A 22084-nucleotide genomic window follows, 5' to 3' on the forward strand; every position below is an offset into this window, starting at 1 on the left:
AGCGAACACTAAAAAAGGAATTAAATTTTAGTAGATAAAAGAGAGAGAGAGAGAGAGAGAGAGAGAGAGAGAGAGAGAGAGAGAGAGAGAGAGAGAGAGAGAGAGAGAGAGAGAGAGAGAGAGAGAGAGAGTGGTGAAGGGTTGAAGAATAAGATAAGGGATATTAAAGAATCGCTCCAATAAAAAGAGAGGGAGAGTGACGTCGTGAAATACAGCAAGAATGGAAGACACGTGAGGAAGGAGGAAGACAAGGAGGAGGTGGAGGAGGAGAGAAAAAAAAACAGGAAAAGATAATCTGACAAACGAGTAAAAAGTGCTTGATAGAGAACAAAGAACACGAGAACGGGAGCGGAGGAGAGATAATGATGATGGTAAGTAAAGGTAGAGGGATAAATAGGAAGGTGAAAAAAGAAAAAGGGAGAAAAAAGGAAGGATCGTTGGAGAGGAGAAAGGGGAGGACCAACAGCCGAGGTGCAGTGAGATATACAGACTAAAACAAATGGGATGGTGGGCGGAAGCTGCAAAAATAAAAGTGCTGGTTTATATGTACAAACAAAAAAATAAAGTAAAATAAGGTAGAAAGACGAGGGGAGGGTAAACGGACACAAGTGCACCAACGGATGAGAGAGAGAGAGAGAGAGAGAGAGAGAGAGAGAGAGAGAGAGAGAGAGAGAGAGAGAGAGAGAGAGAGAGAGAGAGAGAGAGAGAGAGAGAGAGAGAGAGAGAGAGAGAGAGAGAGAGAGAGAGAGAGAGAGAGAGAGAGAGAGAGAGAGAGAGAGAGAGAGACCCCGCGAGAGTACTTTGGGAGGCGGAATGGGAGAGCAAAAAGAAAAAAAATTATTTCAGTGGGAAAAAAAATGTAGACAATAAACTTTTACCCAGAAGCTGCATGGTTGTCCTTTAAATTTACATATAATTAGATCTACATACTCTACTTGAAGCAGACAACATGCAAATGGCCAAAAAGCTGACTCATACAAAAACAGGCAAATGAAACATAAACGTCACTCTTGGTAGTAGATGGCGGCAGTTGGATAGCAATAAGTTGCTATGCTAGTCCAAAAGGAAGTAACGGCGTTGAGAGATAAGGAAGACCCAACCCACGGCTGTATAGTATACTGTTCCCTTTCCTTGCCTTTCCGTTGGGTGGGTCTGATAGCTTGTTTCTACCTCCCCTTGACCTAAGTTTTAATTCCTGTTGTTACGCTGACATCCTTATGGTCATGATGGTGATGCTTGCCGGGCTGTGGCCGCTGTGATGCGCGGTACGTGTGGGGCAGGAAGCAGCAGCCAGTGCGGTGGCGATAAGGTGAGGGCGGATGAAGGGCGCAGCGCGAGTACCGCAACAATGTGTGTGTGTAATTCACCACCACGGCCTGATCACGTGTTGGACTCGTAATCGCCAGCAGGTACCCTCCCGACATGAGCAAGTGCTCTTTATCGTCGATCTATGGGTACTGCCAGGACCTACACATCACACACCCCATCCCCCTTGCTCAAGGGGGGACAGTAACCACTCCTAGTCAACGGAAAGAATCCGGCCTGAGCGGGCTTGAACCGCCGCCGTCAGACCGTGAAGCCTGGCAGCGCAGCGCTCTACCATTTGCGCCAAGGAGTGTGTGTGTGTGTGTGTATGTGTGAGTGTGTGTGTGTGTGTGCTGAAATACGGGCGCTGGCTCTTCCCGTGGGAGTAGTGGATGGCGTCCGCTAGAACCCATAGATAACAGCGATTCTGTGGATGAGTGACGCCCAGCAGCGAGCAAACAACGCACGCGGGTAAATACCGATGTGGGGAGCGCTTTGAGCCGTGTGGACGGTGTGGTGGTGGTGGCCAGGAGCCGCTCAAAGGCCTCGTGTTCTCGTGATGCCCCCCGCTTCTGCTAAATCACGTGGTTTCTGACTTGCTATGGCCGATGTTCTCCTGAAAATGGTTTTAGGATTTAATTGGAAAGAACATTGTGCGTTGGCTACGGTGCCCCTCAGAACCGTGAGGATTAGCTACTTATTTACTCCTTTGGAGGGGTCTGCTGTTCAGTCCTTCACAACAGTAAAGGGAACGGGAAAATTTGTAGGTGTTAGCATGAGATAACGATCGATGCCACGTTTCACATGAAGCAAATGCACATGCACTCATTAACAAGCAGACGACCGGCACTTAAAAGACAGACAAAGAGCTGACAGTGAAACGCAGCGCATTGTACTTTCATTAGTCATGCAAATAGAAATTAAGTCCAATTGCCAGGCGTACTCAAAGACGCGCTGCACTACGCTTACATCGGCTTCCTTGTGCTTGAGCCTGTGGATGGTGCATAAGGGCGTCATGATCATGGCAGACAGGGCCGAATGTGGCAACCATGAAGGTCACCAAACTTTACTTCCTTGGCACACATTAACCACCCAGCCCAACGAGACAGAGGAGCAGCTGGGTGGGCTGTGAGCCACTGAGTAAACCTCAGCACTTTGTTAGTTTCCCTTTCTGACCACACTGCAGGCAAGCAGCATCATAGTAAAAACATACTCGAGTTGTATTATGACGCACACATTGCCTGAAAATAATCCTAACACCTCTGGTCCGCCTTATGACACACGGGGGCAGAAGCAGAATTGAATCGAAACCCACTGATGTGCTCTATGAAGGAAAATACACCTACGCCTGCGTTCACTGACAACAGACCTTCAGGATTCTGGCACACTTATCAGGTAAGACAATAAACGCACCCGCACATGGCAGCCAAACAACGGTAGCGGCCTGGCGGGCGAGGAGAGCAAAAAAGTGAAGTGCAGGCAGCTAATGGCCGCCGCTGGTAAATATACTTGCAGGGCAGGGCAGGAGGCAATCACACGAACCCAGACGTTAGGAGCAACACAGGAGCATTCAATAAGCACAGAAAGGTAAACTAATTAAAGTATTCAGGCAAGGAAACCTCACGGCCAAACTGGCAAGTCTGCATGCATAAGTAATAAAATGAACTAGGATATGACTGAGTACTAGGGAGGGAAACCCCACACACCTGCAGACAGATGTGGCAGGTGACGTCCTCGTCCACCTCGTCGATGTAGTCATACAGGTGTGGCTCGTGTGGCTGGTGTTGCTGGCCACACGTGCGACAGTTGCGGCGCCGCCCACACCTGCCGCCCACCCCGCCCACGTCCTGGGAGGCCTCCATACTGGCGCCCTCGGCTACACTACGCCGCGCCCATCACGTCTGCAGGAGGAATAATAAAGTGATAATGATTGTAATGATAATGAAAATAATAATAATAATAATAATAATAATAATAATAATAATAATAATAATAATAATAATAATAATAATAATAATAATGCTACTGCCGCAAAATAAATAAATTCAACAAGTACTGCAGGTAATAAGAATATTGATAATGATAATCTCTCTCTCTCTCTCTCTCTCTCTCATCAGCAGGTGCAGGAGCGTCTTGTCACACCAAGTTCTCAGGGGCAATACCACGACCACCACCGCAACAACCCCCCCTCCCCCCTCACCACCACCACAACCGCCCCCCCCACCACCACAACAACCACTCCCCCCACCACCACCACAACAACCCCCCCTCCACCACCACCACCACCACAACAACCCCCCACCACCACCACAACAACAGCCCCCCACCACCACAACAAAAACCCCCACCACCACCACCACAACAACAAACCCCCACACCACCACAACAACTCCCCCACCACCACACCAATTCCCCCCCCTCCACCACCACCACCACAGCAGTCGGGTGGTGCATGGGCTTGCCTCGCTCATGGCCATCGGGGCACGCTGAGGGCCTCCACACAGCCGCCCAGACCCTGGCCCCACTGCCCACACACACTGAACGCCTGGGGGCACGAGAGGCAATAGAAGACACGTGCTGTGCTTTTATCCGGCCCAATTGATTTTAATAGCAAGGGAATATTTGTTCGTTAAATATAAGATGATGATATATGGTGAACTAAACTAACTAAATCCAGAAATGTATGTCAATAAATAAATGATAACCAATTAAATATATGAAAAACAGATAACCTGACTGAGTTACTAAGTGAAAGATTTAAGTAAACAAGATAAATGAATGTATGGGCATTACGTATTACTTAATGTATAAATCAAAATAGTTTTAGCACCATGAATCTGATAAATCCAATAATTAGTCCATTCTCTCTATCCATCTCTATCAATCTACCTATCTATCCGTATATCTATCTGTATCTTTCTGTCGCTCCGGTAACTATGTTTGAACCGTGATGAATTACGATTACAGGTGAAGGCGTTGAAAAGAAGCGACGACGACCTCCACGGGGAAAGGAAGGCGAAGGAAGCGGCAGACAGGTGACCTCGTTAATCAGCACGCAGGTGTGAGGGGGCCAAAAGAAACAGGAAGAGGAGGCTTACTGCTAGCTGCCCTGTCACCTTGTTAGCTTACGTCATTCTCTCTCTCTCTCTCTCTCTCTCTCTCTCTCTCTCTCTCTCTCTCTCTCTCTCTCGCCCATAACACCACCTGGGAAATATTCAGGCCCGCCAGTGGTGAGGGACGGCGGCCTCGTTACCATGATCTAAGGGCCTCCTCCCTCCCTCCGTCCCTTCCCGCGTCATAAAGCAGGGCAGCGGTGGCGGGCGGGGTGAGCGACGAGCCGAGGCAGCGTATGGCTCTAGGAGGAGGGCATGCAGTGAGGAGGGAGGGAAGAAGAAGAATGAGAAGAATAATGGGACAGGGAAGGATAGAGAGGCGAGCTTGCATTCAGATAGTTTATTAGAGTATGGGATGATCCTCGGTAGCCTGAGCTTGGATTATGATCTGCTTCGAGTCAATGTATAAGGAAGAAAGCAGAGGAAAGAAAAGATGGCAGTGAAGGGGAAGAAAAACAACAACGGGTGAGATTGAGAGAGAGAGAGAGAGAGAGAGAGAGAGAGAGAGAGAGAGAGAGAGAGAGAGAGAGAGAGAGAGAGAGAGAGAGAGAGAGAGAGAGAGAGAGAGAGAGAGAGAGAGAGAGAGAGAGAGAGAGAGAGAGAGAGAGAGAGAGAGAGAGAGAGAGAGAGAGAGAGAGAGAGAGAGAGAATATGTATGAAAATGGAAATAAAGCTGTGAGGGACATACACGCTTTTTTCTATTATTTTTTCGTACATTTATAAAAAAAAATTTATATAAAAAAAAAAAACGATCATAAACACTGGACAGACCAAGACTGCATAAGGCAATGACATTTTTACACCAAAGCGGGTGAGTAGCGAGCTTTTTTTATTATTATTATTGCTTCCTTTTTTGTGCCCTTGAGCTGTCGCCTTTGTAAAAAAAATAAAAAATAAAAAATAAAAATAAAAACATCCAGACGCCTTGTACAGATGACACGTCCCTCATAACACTTCGCCTTATCGTTCCCTTCCTCACGTGATCCCCCTCGCTCTATTTATATGACATGTAGATCAACACCCTCTGTCACCCTGCCTTAAGTACTTCCAATAGAACACACACACACACACACACACACACACACACACACACACACACAAACATGCCCGTCAATGTATGTGGCCATCAGTGTGACTTGAGGTGTGGCGCAAGTGGCCACGTCCGCACACACCCATCACACACCCTACCACAGTGCAGCGTTACCAAATGACTATACTAAAAACATAATATTACCCCATTTCTGCCCGACTTCTAACCCTATACCCTCGCACCTACACACGATTTTCAGTCATATTTATCACCAAAACCGTTGACAAGAGATGTTTTCGACTTTCCTGAAGCTAATCTGAGTATTTTGGAATCATGTATCGCATATCTGGGAACGCTGCCACAGTGTTCGGAAGTGTTCGTACGGGCATGACGCAGCTGTAGCCTTTGTCGGTGGCGGCCAGGCCAGGGTCACGGGAAGTGGTGGTGATGGATGTTTTCGTTATGCACACACGCAAAAAAATCATAAATACTACAGTTCATTGTTTTCCACGAAGGCTCCACCTATACATGTAGAGTGAACCCCGCAGTTTGACTTTCGACTGGGAAGCCATTTGGCAGATCCCTAACCAGTATATTTATGCCACTGTTCGTCTCACTTCACTGTAGCCGCCGTGTCCCATCATCCACCTGCGCTGTGAATGCCTGTCTGCACTCAGCCCTTGGTCTGTTAACCGCGAACATCGCGTATGTGGGTAGCAGTTCAAAGTCGCTTCAGACATTCATGAGTCTCCAAGCGTCATCGTACTGCTTCCTTTATTACAACATTACCTCTACTACTACTACAATAACTACTACTACTACTACTAACTACTACTACTACTGCTGCTGCTGCTGCTGCTGCTGCTGCTACTACTATTACTACTAGTATCACTACCAGTGCATGTGTAGGCAATCATGCAGGCACCCGCCGCAACAATAGTAAGCAACTCCTTGGTAGGTTTGCCCGGGTAAAGAAGGCGGTGCATGCTTACCAAGGCTCTACCCCGAGATCTTGGGGTTAGTTTTCTCTTTTTCGTAGCAACAGAGTAGGTTCACATCCTCTAAAGATAGAATATGCACATTACACACATACTTCACTTCCTCAATTTATTTTCCTTTTCTTACAAAAAATATCAGTTATGGTAGTTCTTTTGTTTAACAGGAGAATACATCATTACCGTGTTGCTCATGTCACCAAAATACGATTCTCGGATTTCCCGGGTTTATACAGGTGATGAAGGACGTACTCATTTCTAAAAGAGCCGTTTGGCCTGAACAACAAAAGACTAGTGATACCCTCTGGGGAACTCCGTCAATCACTGTCCGACATGTTTACACCCTCGACTTCCTGTCAGTTGTGTCGTAACCTAGACGAAGGATATTAGATGAAAGGTCAGAATTGTCTAATGTTATTAACCAATATATATTTCAAGGCTTCGGTCAACGTCTATTACCGTGTAGCATATGTCAACATCCGGCTTTCGATAATACTTGCGTATTGAGTAATAATGAGGACTGTATTCTCTCTTCTGTAAGCCATTAAGATTTGGTATAAACAATAAGATAATTTAGATTACCTCTGGTGAGTTCTGTCAGTCGGAGGGCCGGGCCTAACATGTTTACACTTTCAGTTTCCTGTCAGGTGCGTCGTAATCCAGTCGATAACCCGCCCTTCTCGTCACTATATAAATATATCTCTTCGACGCTGCTCCGTCAACAGGACTGTTAAGCCCTTGGAAACTGTTACTCCCTTTATGAACATTGTCTTTACGTCTGTGTCTTGACTCTCCCTTGATAATATCTTGTTTGATCATCAATTGGCTAAAGATGCAAGGTCCAGGGGCAATAATCCTAACAGTAGTAAAGCATCCTACCAGCTCAAATATCATGAGTCCTTCGGGTGCATACTCTGTCTCCCAGAATGGGTTAAGTTAGGAACCGCTTAACAAGTGAATCGACCTTTCCTATGTATTGTTGGCATGGAATGTGAGTTCTTGCAACATCTGTTTTTTTATGATGTGTGTGTGTGTGTGTGCGTGTGTGTGTGTGTGTATGTGTGTTTATAATTCATCAAGTCCTAATCACGTGCAGTACCCCCTGGAGAGTTTTGGAGCTCATTTAACCGATCTATGGGTACTGCTGAGACCTCACACACCGGAAATAAGGGAAGGCGGTGACTGAGTGGTCAGCGTGCGGGCGTGGTAATTAGGGACCTGTGTTCAAGCCCCGACCAAAACTACAAACTGAGTATTCAACCATTTCCGAGTGGGTGAATACACCCCACACTCAAGCGAAATTCTCAAAGGATCAAGAGGAGCTCCGGGGGGAAGCCTCAGGTAAGCAAGAATGGCACCCCTATAAAATACTTACCCGTGCCCCTAACGAGCTGGAGCTGACCATCTGAACCGGTTCAAGAAAGCTTACTGGTGCTGTGGGCGAGATAAAGAGCAGAGCCAGCACCAGCACCAACAACAGGACCACTAGAACCAGCCCCAGCGTCAACAATAAAAACAGAAGCAGCGCCAGCACCAACAACAGTGTCAGCACCAGCATCAGCAGAACCAACGGAGCCAAAACTTGGACGTCCAGCGAAAGCAGAATCGAAACTACGACGTCCACCAGCAGGATCAGTGGCAGAACTACTACAACCAAGAGCAATAGCAAAGTCAGAACATCGTCGAGTTCATCCAGTTTCCCGAGTAAGACAGACAGACGGACCTGTCTGGTCTCCCTGTCAGGCTCGCGAGGCCGTTGACGGGAGGGTAAAAGTTTGATTGGATACTTCATAGAGCGACTGACAGATGGACACTGATTGCCATCCTGGCTGATGCTGTTCAGCGACCCCTTCCCCGTCCAGTGTGATGAGATACCCTGCGCTTGAAGGCACCGGGGTTAGCAGCGTCACCAGCGTCCGTTTCTATACTTTGAAGGAAAAATATAGTTCAGCTTTCAAAGATTTTAACTGACTCGCTGAACAAATGACCAGCGACCAATATCTTTACTAACAAACTAACTACGTACTTAGACCCCCTATCTATGCCCGCTTTAAATTTGATTACTTCATGGGACAACACGGTGATAAAAGAGTTGATAGATGCTTTCCTTAGCGATGAAAGAGCGATGAAAATAATTTTGTGTAGATCTTGCTGTTCTTCACTTGTCTGTTTTATTGGCATAAAATCAAGATGATTACTGCTCGCCTGCATGTTTATATCAAGCAGTAGTAGTAGTAGTAGTAATAATAAAAGTAGTAGTAATATAAATTTTCCCAGCAAACTTCTAGTAAATACTACGACTATATCGTATGCTGCTATTACTACTACTGCTACTATTACTACTACTACTACTATTACTACTACTGCTACTACTACTACTACTACTTATCCCACCACCATCACCACTACTACTACTACCACTACCACTACTACTACTACTACCACCACCACTACCACTACTACTACTACTACTACTACTACTACCACCACCACCAACACTACTACTAGTACTACTACTACTACCACCGCCACCAACACTACTACTACTACTACTCCCACTACTACTACTACTGCTACTACTACTACTTCTACTACTACTACCACTACCACCACTACTCACTGTTTAATGAGAATAAGCGGTATTAAAATACTTAAATACAAAACGTCTTCTTTTACCGCAGGACCTAGAAGATAAAAGCAGTTTGGATTTACTACTCGAGAAAGGGTGCTGACACAAGCCGACGTCGACCTAACGCTTGGCACCGACGGAACTATATAACCATAATCAAAGCTTGGACTTCTTGCAACGACATGATGAAAACTACGACTTCAAGCAAAAGAATCAGGCGCAGAACAATTACAATCAAAAGCAACAGAACACTCCAAAACCCATCCAATTTCCTGAACAAGACAGACGGGCCTGACTAGTCTCCCTGGCTGGCTCGCGAGGCAGTTGAAGGGAGGATAAAAGTTTGATTGGTTACTTCATGGAGCGACTGGCAGATGGACACTGATTGCCCGGCTGGCTGCTTCTTTTGCTGCTGCTGCTGCTGCTGTTGCCGGCCCCTTCCCCTTCCACGTAGGGTTGTCTGCAGCACGAGGACTACAGGGTTAGCAGCGTCAGCCATTTTCAACACCAACAGCTTCATAAATTGGGATCATAACTTACTATGTACACTTGGCATTAAATGTGTGACTGACCAATAGGCGAACTAAGAGAAGCAACCCACCTCGACAGCTCACTAAACTGGGAGGAAAAATTACTGTGTACACTTCCTATTAATGTTGAACTGACTGACGGACCAACTGAGAGAGGAACGCACATACCCACGGAATACTTTATGATCCTAATGAACGATGCAGTGCCTCAAGTGCTCACTGACCAGTTTCTTTTCTGACGAGTGTGATATATACTGCTGTTGTTGGACAGGGTTGCGGAACTGGACTCAGAATAGCTTGAATTAGCTTTTATTAACTTATATAACCCAACACTTAAAACGGGTAGCAGTAGTAGTAAAAGTAGTAGCAATAAAATTGTAGTAGTAGTAGTAGTAGTAGTAGTAGTAGTAGTAGTAGTAGTAGTAGTAGTAGTAGTTGTTGTTGTTGTTGTTGTGGTGGTGGTGGTGGTAAAAGGGATAGCAATCGATTAAAGCGGTAAATAACGAAATAATGTAAGTTTACACACACACACACAGCACCCCACCCCACACACACACACACACCTTAAAACCTCTGGCTGTAAGTGTGCGTGAAAAAGAAAGAAAGAGAGAGAGAGAGAGAGAGAGAGAGAGAGAGAGAGAGAGAGAGAGAGAGAGAGAGAGAGAGAGAGAGAGAGAGAGAGAGAGAGAGAGAGAGAGAGAGAGAGAGAGAGAGAGAGAGAGAGAGAGAGAGAGAGAGAGAGAGAGAGAGAGAGAGAGAGAGAGAGAGAGAGAGAGAGAGAGAGAGAGAGTGTTAAATCACCCAAAGAAACAAACCTCAACATGCTTGTAGATACTTACAAATGAGGCAACCAACAAAGCATCCCCCCCCCTCCCCCCCTCTTCCTGTGACAGTCACGCCCCGCTACTCATCAGAGGCCCCGCTATAACACAGAGCTCACGGACGTCACAACAGCTTTGGGTTACACCGCAGGAAGGATACTGCTGCCTACCCCTCCCAAACAGGTACGTGTGTATTTATCATTATCATTAGTAGTAGTAGTCTGTTTCATTCCATCTGTCCACTGTGACACCTGCGCATTGTTAGTTCGTGATTGCGTAAAGATCAATTTAATATTTTCAGTGACATATTTAAATGTTTGTATATACAAAAAACCCTCAAGCACTCTTATATGAACCGCAAACATGCCGATTTCCATCCATAATCTACCATACAAGCACATGAAAGAACTGGTTGTATATCAAACAGTATAGTCTGATCGTACTGGAACGATTCATCTCCTCTCAGATCCCCATATTTCATCTCATTCAGGTATATAAAGTGACATCTGACTCTGCAAGTGTCTATACTGTACATAATGAATTGTGATAAGTTGCATGTAAATAACATGGATAATTATTCGAAATAATAATCATTATTTACATGCAGTTAATTATTAAGATACCCTTTATTTAAACTTGCAGAGCCAGTGCTGTCTTTTAATATACCTTAAATGAGCTGCCAATCAAAGAATTTGAAAAACCATAGATCGTTCGAGCATGTTGTGACTGTGTTTGATACTAGCTTGTCTTTTCGTCTGCTTGTATATTAGATTATCGAAGCAAACGACTGAGTTGTTTTTTTGAATACATAAACATTCAAATATATTATTGAAAAATTAGCTTGAATGTCTATTACAACAATTGATTTTCACGTATTCACGAACTAGATATACGCAGGTGCCACATCTATCAAAATTCCCGCTGTGTTGATGGACAGATGAAATGAAACAGACTATAGTAGTAGTAGTAGTAGTAGTAGTAGTAGTAGTAGTAGTAGTGGCAGTAGTAGTAGTAGTAGTAGTAGTAGTAGTAGTAGTAGTAGTAGTAGTAGTAGTAGTAGTAGTAGTAGTAGTAGTGGCAGAAGTAGTAGTAGTAGTAGTAGTAGTAGTAGTAGTAGTAGTAGTAGTAGTAGTAGTAATAGTAGTTGTAGTAATGATGGGGGCGATAGCTCATCTGATGCCACCACTATAATTAATTGGCGTTGAATAGCTCTTCCGTTTTTCGACACAAATTCGTGACTCAGTACTAAATGTGTGTGGGGGTGGGGGAGGGTACGCATACGCGCATATGTGTGTGTGTGTGTGTGTGTGTGTGTGTGTGTGTGTAATTCACCTGTGTCTGATCGCGTGCTAAACTCGCGATCACCAGTCACTACTAATGAATGGTAGTAATTAAAAAAGTAAACAAAATTCAACACAAGTCCTCCCGGCAGTGTTCACCAAGCGTGCCTGTACCGATGCGAGGCAGGATGCGGGCGGCGGCGACGTGCGTGGTGATGCTGTTGCTGCTGGAGGGGCTGCTGGTGGGCATTGCTGAAGGATACTCTGTGGAGGGCGTCCTCCCTTACCCTGTTCCCCAGCAGACGTCGCAGGTGGTGAAGAAGGGCTCGGTGGAAGACTCAAAAGAAAGCCTTGAGGACAACATTGACGATGACCCAGATTTCGTGCCCAACTATGACAACGTGTATTACGACGACGATAGTGAATACTCCGAAGAGAAAGAGACTGACAGAGAGGAGTACGATAGTGGCTACTCCGAAGAGAACGAGATTGACAGCCACGAGGATGGAGGGTAAGTTTTTATATGTTTTGGCTTGATACAATTACGCAAAAATGACGCATTAATAGGAATTCTCAACTTCGACGCGGAAAACGAATGCCGGCCCTTGCCACTATAAACATGAAGGTGCCTCCTGTATTTCCATCAACTATATTACAATAATTTTATCTGAGTAATATTACTATTCTCCAGCGATGTAACACGAAGGTTAGTCATGCCCTTACTCAGCCTCATTTAAACAACTGCTGAAACTGCTGGAAATTGTACTCCCACTGCTACTGTTATTACTACCGCCAGCAGCATCAATAACTACTTCAGGTACTACAATTATTATCATTGATACTGCCACTCCTACTACCACCCTTACTGCTACTTTCCCTGCTATGTACTGGCACTAGCAATACCGCTACTGTCTCTACCATATACTTTTACTGGTACCACTACTTCAGCCACCACTTCTGCTATTTTCACTGATGTTGTTGTTGTTATTATTATTATTATTATTATTATTTTAATAATAATAATAATAATAATAATAATAATAATAATAATAATAATAATAATAATAATAATAATAATAATAATAATAATAATAATAATAATAATGATAATAATTATAATAATAATAATATTGCTATATTATCATTATAATAATAATAATAATAATAATAATAATAATAATAATAATAATAATAATAATAATAATAATAATGAGTTAATAATAGTACTAATAATAATAATAATAATAATAATAATAATAATAATAATAATAATAATAATAATAATAATAATAATAATAATAATAATAATAATAATAATAATAACGATAATAAAAATAATAATAGTAATGATAAAAATAATAACAAAAACAAACAAAAACAAAAACAATCAACAATAATAATAATAATAATAATAATAATAATAATAATAATATAAAATAAGGAGAGATAGTCTTGTTTGTTGCCTCGACTGTTTCTTGAATGGCTTCCCGGATCATTCGAATCTTGTCTGTCCTGCACATCCCAAACTCTCTCGACACGCACTGCCGACACACTTTTCGTAGGAGCAAAACATAGCAGTGGTGCCCAAGTACCTCGCTGATCTAATTTTTTCTCACTTTCCCTCTTTCCCGGCCCCACATTCTTCCTCCTCCCATCATCCCAACTTGGCCTATCTCCCTCATCGTTGTAAGAGACGCTGGATCAATTGACCTACTGATTTAAACAGCTCCTCCCCCCCGCCTTGTCCCGTGACAGGTCGTTCATCGCCAGTGAGGAGACAGAGGAAGGGAAGCTTTGGATCTCCGACGAAGACCGTGACTGGACACCCTCATCGAGCCATGAGGACGACGGGTGAGGAGCAAGGGATGGGGAAAGGGTGGTGGAGGGCGTGAAAGAAGAAATTAAGAGAGAGAAGTAAGGACGTAAGGAGGGGAGGGAAATGAGAGGAAGGGATAGAAAGAATAACAATAAAAAAATATGTCACTGTGGTTGAAAAAGATACGAGTTAAGGAGGAGCGATAAACAAAGACGTGAGGTTTTAAGTCACCGTTACATATGGAAAGAGTAATAAGGCAGCAAGTCTAGGAACAGAGTGAACAAGGAACAAACATAAGATGATGCTAGTAGGTTGCACAGCTATAGACTTCCTTTTCGTTTCTCGCTGGACCAGCCAAGTAGTTAAGCAAAGCCAAGAGGACGGGTGAGGACATTTGCAGTTTATCTTAAGTAATGTTTGTGACCTGGACAAGATTCTATGATTACGGTTCTGAGAAGTAAGAAGTAAAATGAAATGCCTAACCAAAAAAAATAGAGTAATTGACACCCCCTCCCGCGGCCCCGCTGCACACGACTTTCTACTCATGCTCATCCCTATACTGTCCAAACCCCTTATGCAAGAGTTAACCAGCATCTTCACTCTTTCATCCCTCACGCTGGTAAACTCTGAAACAATCTTCCTTCATCTGTATTTCCTCCTGCCTACGACTTGAACTCTTTCAAGAGAAGGGTATCAGCAGGACACCTCTCCTCCCGAAATTGACCTCTCTTTCGGGCACCTCTTCATTCCTTTCTAGGAGCAGCGAGTAGCGGGCTTTTTTTTATTGTTGTTTCCTTTTTTTTGTGCCCTTGAGCTGCCTCCTTTGTTGTAAAAAAAAAAAAAAAAATTTAGAGTACGGGAGCCATGCGCGCAGCATTATTTATCATCATATTTACTAAGTGATGCCCTAAAATGACTAAAATAGACAAAGCATTACTAAATGTCCGTTATTCACAAATCGGAAAAGTGAAAAAAAAAAAAAAATCAAGTCAAGCCAGGTTATAAAGATGTCTCGAAACACGGGTTTTTGAAAAATAAACTCCAGAACTTATTCGATGTCAAATTCAGTTCTGTTTAAAACTAATAATCAATTTGTTATTAATGGTCATGACCAATTTCTATCACTGTGTTGCACATGTCACCATTATGTGATTGTTGGTTATAGCTGCGTTATATAAATAATGAAGGACATTCATTTTTTTTCAAGCGCGGTTGGGGTGTCGAGAGAGGGCCTGACAACCACTGGGGATCTCCGGCCGCTTATCGCAGCTCAACATGTTTACGCCTTTGGCTTCCTGTCAGCTGCGTCCTCAGCCGCGGACCACAAGGGTTTAGTCGATCCGAGGGTCAATAGTATTGAAGTTAATAGCCAATTTGTTCTAAAAGGACATCTCCATATTTTCATTACCATGTTGCACATGTTGCCAGTATGTGAACTTGGGTTTTACCGGCGCTATACAAGTAATGAAGGATGTATTCATTTCTAAAAGCGCTGTTTGGTCCGAACAACAAATGATTCGTGATACACTCTGGGGACCTCCGTGAATCACTGCCCGACATGTTTACACCCTCAGAATCCTGCCAGTTGCGTCGTAATCTAGGCGGAAACCACAGTCCATGCAGGATCAAAGGATACTCGATGAGAGTCTGAAATCTTTAATCCTATTAACGAATATATATTTGAAGGCCACGATTAATCTCTATTACCGTATAACAAACCTCGCCAATATCCGGCTTTCAGTAATACTGGTGTTATACAGTTAATGAGGGACGTATTCGCGGTTATATTAGCCTTTAGTGTTTGGTATGAGCAACAAGAGAGCCTAGATGACCCCAGGTGCATGGATTTTATCAGTCAGAAGGACGGGTCGAGCATGTTTACAACTACAGTTTCCTGCCAGGTGCGTCGTAATCCAGCCGATAACCAGGCCTTCACGTCACGATGTAAATACACCTCTTCAACGCTTTTCCGTCAAGAACATCGTTCAGCCCACCGCATGGAAACTATACGTTTTGGCATACTTTGTTCTTTATGAATCACGTCTATAAGGCTCTTTCTTGTGACTGCAGTGGAAAAATTTCTTTACAGCAATTCTTGGTGATGCAGGCGCTCAAGGCTCACGGGCTAGAGTGTCATTTAGCAATCATGTCTTTACTCTCCTCTCCCTCAATAGCTGTTCAGGTGTAGTCCCAACATTTCCTTTTTCCTCTGTATCAGTATATCTGCACTCTCTATATTCACCTCCGCTACGTGTGGTGATTAGTTTTCTATCCTGATTATATTCGCTTCTCCCCTAACTTGTTCCATTGTATTCTGTCGTTATGAGTTTCTTCCTCAATACCTGTTGATTTGTTTCATCTCTTTTTACGCACCTTTCCCTCCATACCTTTTCATTCAGGTAGAAATAAACTGAATAGAAGCTGGCAAACCATATACATTTTTACCTGACATTCCTCTTTATTTCTGTAACATATCTCGAGTTCTCCGGGCAGTCCTCGTGCTCGTGTTGAGTGAGCGGAAGCGTGTCACTCGTCGCATAAAACTCGCTCCGAAAATCTGAAGCGTCCATTCCATCTCGTCTCTGCCGTCCGGCCTTCCCGCGCTCACGTGTGCAATGTTCACACTTCACACTTGCCGGGTTTAGGTTATTGCATCTCTCCGCCGGGCACTCCACTGTCTCATAAAGGAAACTGTAAAGCGTCTTCACGAAGTTCTCTGTTTGTAGTGTTTTGTATCACGCCATGAATAGTCCTTCTGCTGCCGTACACGCAGAGTAGTTTTGCAACACTACTCAAAAGCCTTAACTATTGTTACTATAACTACTACCACTGCTACTACCAAGATCATCTTCGCCTCACTCTCCGCCCCACACAGTCGTTTTTGTCACAATGATCTGTATTGCAAACGCCTGATCGTACACTTCCTACTTTCCCAAAAAAGAACAAAAATTGTTTATTCTATTTTCAATATATGAAAGAAAAATACATCCTCATGACTCGCAACCATCATACTCATTTTTATGCGCATGTAAAACTACCTAGAACGTTATTTCAACATTTTCTGAGATTCTTTTTACGAAGGAGTTTGCGATGGACATCAGCGAGTGGAGGGGCCCAGGAAACTGAAAGGAAGTTACAAGGGGATGCAAGTGGAAATAGTTATGTAATTCGTCAATCAAACGACGTATATCATGATATAAGGCGGGTATACAGTTACGGCAACGGTGGAGGCAAAACAAATGAACTGAAAGTGGTATCAGCGAGAAACCAGAGGCCGAGTCTGTTACGCAATACGAGAATTATACTCATTACTTATTCCACCCCGACAGATACGACGATGACCATAGCCAGGAAGATGACAGCATCGAAGGTAACGTCGACCGTCACTCAGATGAGACTGTCCAGACAGACTCACGCCCCTTGCCTGAGGTCACCGTCCCTCAGCCCGGTGGGGTGATAGCACAGTACGGCTACGGCAAAGGGGGAAACTTTGACGACGACGGGTATGTTTCTCTCTCTCTTCCTCTTCTCTTTCGTGTGTGTGTTGTGTGTTGTGTGTTGTGTGTGTGTGTGTGTGTGTGTGTGTGTGTGTGTGTGTGTCTCTCTCTCTCTCTCTCTCTCTCTCTCTCTCTCACTAGGTCACAAACTTCCATTGCTTAGTTGCCAGTGAAACGGTTCCTACTTTATATAAGGAAAAAATGAAAATTTAAGTACATTGTAGATTTACCATTTAACTGTAAGCATTTTTAGTGATATAATTGATTAATATATGCGGTTATAATTCAGTGTTGTATATCACTAACCACTAATATAAATTAGTGGGAAGTGATAGAAAACACAAAACATATTTGCTTTTTAAACTACCCTTATTTGGATTATATCCTTCCGGCAGATCTACCTCTGCTGTGGTAGGCGGCCACCGTTTTTCTCCTAAACCTATAAACAGTGGTGTCTAGCATAGCTCTTTACTTTCTCCCACTTTGTAATTAGTTAAAGATCCTTCCCAAACAAATTATCCTATCCACTCGTATCTTTGGGCAGAACATCCTCCCAACGGGAATTACAAGACTCTAGTGTGAAGGCTGCAGAACGCTTAAGCTTACTACCATTTCCGATTGGGGCAGGAGGAACTTAAGTGTCCTACAATGCTTCAAAAACTCAATTTCTAAACCTGACGATTCGACACAGTCTTCCAATTTGGAACACCTATCCACTATTCTTCAATAGCACTCAGCTGTTACCTTCTTCTACAGTAAACATTCTCGGTCTATCCTTTATTCAAAATCTTAACTAAAAACCTCACATCTCTCTTAAACCATCTTCCTCAAGGCTGGGCGTTCTGAATCGTCTCCGCCATTTTTTTTCTCCCTCACAGATGCTGTCCATAAACAAGGTTCTTGTCCGCCTTCGTATGGAGTATGCATCTCATGTTTGGGAGGCTCCACACACACACACACACACACACACACACACACACACACACACACACACACACACACACACACACACACACCACACACACACACACACACACACGAATGACAGGGAAACAAATTATTTGGTATCAGCAATGGCAGTCGTTTTGCCCTGAACGCCTCCAATCTTTAATTAAGCCTCCTTGTTCCTCCCCGCCACAGGTCACACTCCCTCCCCGTGAAAAGCAAGCGGAACGTGAAGCAAGTGGTGAAAGAATCTGCTCCTTACGGAAGTGAGCAAGACAAAATTGATTCTGGGTGAGTAAGGAACGTGTCCTCATTACGATGATGGCGCTTTAACAATATTTTTCTCTCACATATCTGTCTGCTTGTTAGATGAGACTATTCAAACGTTTACTTGTCAGTATCATCCTCAACAGGTAGTCTCTGAGGGGGATTAATGCTTTGTCGTCCTGTGAATGTTGGTCAGTATATGAATTAACTTGGTCACTTCCAGTGCTCCTTGTCATTACTGTTCTCCCCTGACGCTAAAAACTTTCCCGCTACAGGCTCTGGGGCTCCATCCAGGATGGCAGCGGAGGATATCCATGGGTGTCGACGGGGGTGGAGCCACTATTTCCTGTTGGAGGCCTCCAGCCGCACGAGGTGGGGGCTGGGGTGGTGCCGGAGCTGGAAGGAGCCGTCGGGGACAAAGACAAGGAATCAAGTGGAAGTTCTGTCGGCGGATGGTTTAGAGAAGGATGGAGGAGGGTAAGTCTATGATCTCTCTCTCTCTCTCTCTCTCTCTCTCTCTCTCTCTCTCTCTCTCTCTCTCTCTCTCTCTCTCTCTCCTCTCTACTCTCTCTCTCTCTCTCTCTCTCTCTCTCTCTCTCTCTCTCTCTCTCTCTCTCTCTCTCTCTCTCTCTCTCTCTCTCTCTCTCTCTCTCTCTCTCTCTCTCTCTCTCTCTCTCTCTCTCTCTCTCTCTCTCTCTCTTTCTCTCTCTCTCTCTCTCTCTCTCTCCTGTCAGGCGCTGTATCTTAGTTCTTATATTTATTATCTAATCTTAATTTATATATTATTATATTGTGTTATACACACACACACACACACACACACACACACACGTACACGCGCACACACACACAATGTTTCCTGCGCCACTCTTCCTGCAGTTCACTGGCGCTGTCGAGGACTTAGGTGACAAGGCTGAGGACACCTTCAGGAGCCTGGGAAAAGAGGTGGAGCACACGGCTGGCAGAGTTCACGAAACAGTATCCTCAGCTGTCGACAAACTTCATCAGGTACGCATTCTACATCCATAAACTTCCTTCTGTCATGTCCGTATTTCGCTTAAATTTTTGAGAACTTCAGATCCACTGACTTATTTTTCAAGCGCCTCAATTAAACCTATTCGTCAGGTTTCAACTTCTGACTTGGACGGGACATCCGTGTTCGTTACACAGTCCTCCACACTGCTCTTAATTCATCCGTCTTGAGTTTGCTTCCTCCACTTTTAGCATTTTAGTCAAGATTTCTTTTATTTCTCATCTTCCTTTTTCGTCTCCCACTGCTGCTTCCGAAACGCCATTCCACTCTGACCACCGTGTGTGTGTGTGTGTGTGTGTGTGTGTGTGTGTGTGTGTGTGTGTGTGTGTGTGTGTGTGTGTGTGTGTGTGTGTGTGTGTGTGTGTGTGTGTGTGTGTGTGTGTGTGTGTGTGCCGTGCGTGCGTGTGTGTATTTAACTTTTTCATTTCCCGTGACCCGACCTCCCACCTCATGCCTCCCTCACAAGAAATACGATGAGCTGCGGAAGAGGCTGCCGCAGATTCTGGAACGCTTCAAGGCGCTCATCCTCAAGTTCGGCGTTGTTATTCAAGAGGGTGCCCGCTACTGCCTCAGGAGATTCGAACACAGTGTGGACCAGGTGAGCTTTCGATAACGACCCACAAAGGCTAACGTAGTAAAATGTTTTCATAAGACATAAATAAAATCATCTAATTAAGTCAGATGAATTCAGGGGTTGAAAACTCATATCATGCACAAAATTCTAAATTAATAGCAAAAGATTTTCGCCAGAGAAAAATGAGTATAAGCTGACTTAAGTAAAATGCAGGGCCTGTCTTTCAATCCCTCCCTGGCCTCCCTAATGCTCCCGCGGCATCACGCAGGTCCGAGAGTCGCATGTGATTGTAAAGTTGGAACAGAAGCTGAAGGAAGGACACGCCGAAGTAGCCACGTTCTTCCAGATTTTGGGAGAAAAAGTGAGTGAAGACGTATTATGTATGTATGTATGTATGTATATTACAAAGAATTTTATATAAAATGTAACACACACACACACACACACACACACACACACACACACACACACACACACACACACACACACACACACACACACACACACACACACACACACACACACACACACACACACACACACACACACACACACACACACACACACACACAGAGAGAGAGAGAGAGAGAGAGAGAGAGAGAGAGAGAGAGAGAGAGAGAGAGAGAGAGAGAGAGAGAGAGAGAGAGAGAGAGAGAGAGAGAGAGAGAGAGAGAGAGAGAGAGAGAGAGAGAGAGAGAGAGAGAGAGAAGAGAGAGGAGAGGAGGAGAGAGAGAGAGAGAGAGAGAGAGAGAGAGAGAGAGAGAGAGAGAGAGAGAGAGAGAGAGAGACATGGTTGAGAGTGCTGCGGCTGCCGGTAAAAATGTAAACATCACCATGTCCTCGTTCACCTGCAGGTACAAGCATGGCGGGAGAAACACGGCTCGGCGCACGTGGATGCCGGTCTGCTGGACGGCTACACGGCGGGGAGTGGCCAGACCCAGCAGGAGGGCGGCGTGTACAGGCAGGACATTGAGGAAATGCCAGACTTCTTCCAGGTGAGCTGACGTGCGACGCTAATATGGGTTAGCAACTGTGGGTCAGATTTTTTTTCCTCTTATTTTTACGATTGGATTATAGCGCCGGTAGGCTTTGTGGTGAGGTCTGTTGGTTGACCCCAGCCCGTTAATGATGCAAGCAAATATATTATAGTGGCCCCATTCTTGCTTGGCTTATGCTGCCCCTCGGACCCCCTCTTTATCCTTTTGAGATCGCTAGAGTACGGGTGAATAGGTGGTCATCAGGACAGCAAGTGGGTTGTCTCTGGTCACTCGACGATGACTGAAAATTGTCAGCTTCTTGAGGCGGGTAGAATTTGGATGTGGATCTTTCAGAACCTCGCGCCTGCACGCTAAACATTCAACCATCGCCTCCATAGTAGTAGCAGCAGTAGCAGTAGCAGTAGTAGTAATAGTGGTGGTGGTAAAAAAAGCAAAAGTATCAGCAGTAGTAACAGTGTGAATATTTAGATATATAGTGGCAGCGCGGCATATGTGGCAGTAAGACAGTTTCCTCCTTTCCCTCGCCACAGGACCCCCAAGTCATAGTGCAACTCGACAAGCTGAAGGAGGATGGCGTGCTGACTGACAGCGACATCATCATACTCACCCAGGAGCACGTTACTCAAAACCAGCAGAACTAGCACCAGCCCCAACAGCAAAGTCAGAACACCGGCGAGTTCATCCAGTTTCCCGAGTAAGACAGACAGATGGGTCTGATTGGTCTCCCTGTCAGGCTCGCGAGGCCGTTGACGGGAGGGTAAAAGTTTGATTGGATACTTCATGGAGTGACTGACATACGGACACTGATTGCCATCCTGGCTGCTGCGGCTGCTGCTGAGCGGCCCTCCCCGTCCAGTGAGGGCAGCGGGGTTACCAGCGCCTTCAGTGACTGTTTCTGTACATTGAAGGAAAAATAGCCATCTTGCCAAGTAATCAAATGACTAGTACAAGCTGTCTGTACCAAATAAAATTCTTAACACTTTATTGAACAACAGGGGGACTGGATGTTGCTTGATGCTTCCCCTAATGAAAAAAACGACGATTTTTTTTTCAGATTTTGCACTTCTTTACTTGTCCATTTCCCTAGCATCATATTAAATCAATGAGCATAGGCCTGAACTTTTATAACAATGTCCGTTCGTGTGTGTGTGTGTGTGTGTGTGTGTGTGTGTGTGTGTGTGTGTGTGTGTGAGAGAGAGAGAGAGAGAGAGAGAGAGAGAGAGAGAGAGAGAGAGAGAGAGAGAGAGAGAG

General features: G+C 44.5%; 2 protein-coding genes and 1 long non-coding RNA gene across 5 annotated transcripts in view; 2 read left to right on the forward strand and 1 right to left on the reverse strand.

Moving 5' to 3' along the window:
• Nucleotides 1-22084, reverse strand: part of LOC127009638 (ligand of Numb protein X 2-like) — a 68919-nt gene that overhangs the window by 25039 nt on the left and 21796 nt on the right. For both annotated transcript variants that reach the window (XM_050882892.1, XM_050882891.1), the window contains exon 2: nt 3012-3206. In XM_050882892.1, the coding sequence (XP_050738849.1) occupies nt 3012-3167 (156 nt within the window). In that variant the 5' untranslated portion in view covers nt 3168-3206. The remainder of the gene's footprint in view (nt 1-3011; nt 3207-22084) is intronic.
• Nucleotides 7033-10341, forward strand: LOC127009640 (uncharacterized). The gene is made up of 2 exons (XR_007762118.1): nt 7033-7434; nt 9125-10341. It is a non-coding gene; the product is annotated as an uncharacterized LOC127009640 (long non-coding RNA).
• On the forward strand, nt 10496-21944 carry LOC127009639 (uncharacterized). Of its 2 annotated transcripts, XM_050882893.1 has the most exons (11): nt 10496-10606; nt 11856-12214; nt 13459-13554; nt 16849-17022; nt 18157-18252; nt 18504-18705; nt 19108-19236; nt 19728-19859; nt 20104-20196; nt 20690-20830; nt 21364-21944. In XM_050882893.1, exons 2-11 carry the CDS (start codon nt 11880-11882, stop codon nt 21472-21474), a joined length of 1509 nt encoding a protein of 502 aa, XP_050738850.1. In that variant the 5' UTR covers nt 10496-10606; nt 11856-11879; the 3' UTR covers nt 21475-21944. The 2 variants fall into 2 exon arrangements, with proteins under 2 accessions (XP_050738850.1, XP_050738851.1); XM_050882894.1 differs by lacking the exon at nt 13459-13554.

The sequence above is a fragment of the Eriocheir sinensis genome, chromosome 41 (genome assembly GCF_024679095.1).
Source record: "Eriocheir sinensis breed Jianghai 21 chromosome 41, ASM2467909v1, whole genome shotgun sequence".
NCBI classification, from domain to species: domain Eukaryota; kingdom Metazoa; phylum Arthropoda; class Malacostraca; order Decapoda; family Varunidae; genus Eriocheir; species Eriocheir sinensis.

What these genes read in the sequence shown, in the direction of transcription:
- LOC127009639 (XM_050882893.1), top strand. Translation starts at nt 11,880, where the DNA reads ATGCGAGGCAGGATGCGGGCGGCGGCGACGTGCGTGGTGATGCTGTTG. An exon ending in TTAGAGAAGGATGGAGGAGG is followed by an intron (nt 18,706 to 19,107) that starts GTAAGTCTATGA and finishes CTCTTCCTGCAG; the next exon opens with TTCACTGGCGCTGTCGAGGA. An exon ending in AAATGCCAGACTTCTTCCAG is followed by an intron (nt 20,831 to 21,363) that starts GTGAGCTGACGT and finishes CCCTCGCCACAG; the next exon opens with GACCCCCAAGTCATAGTGCA.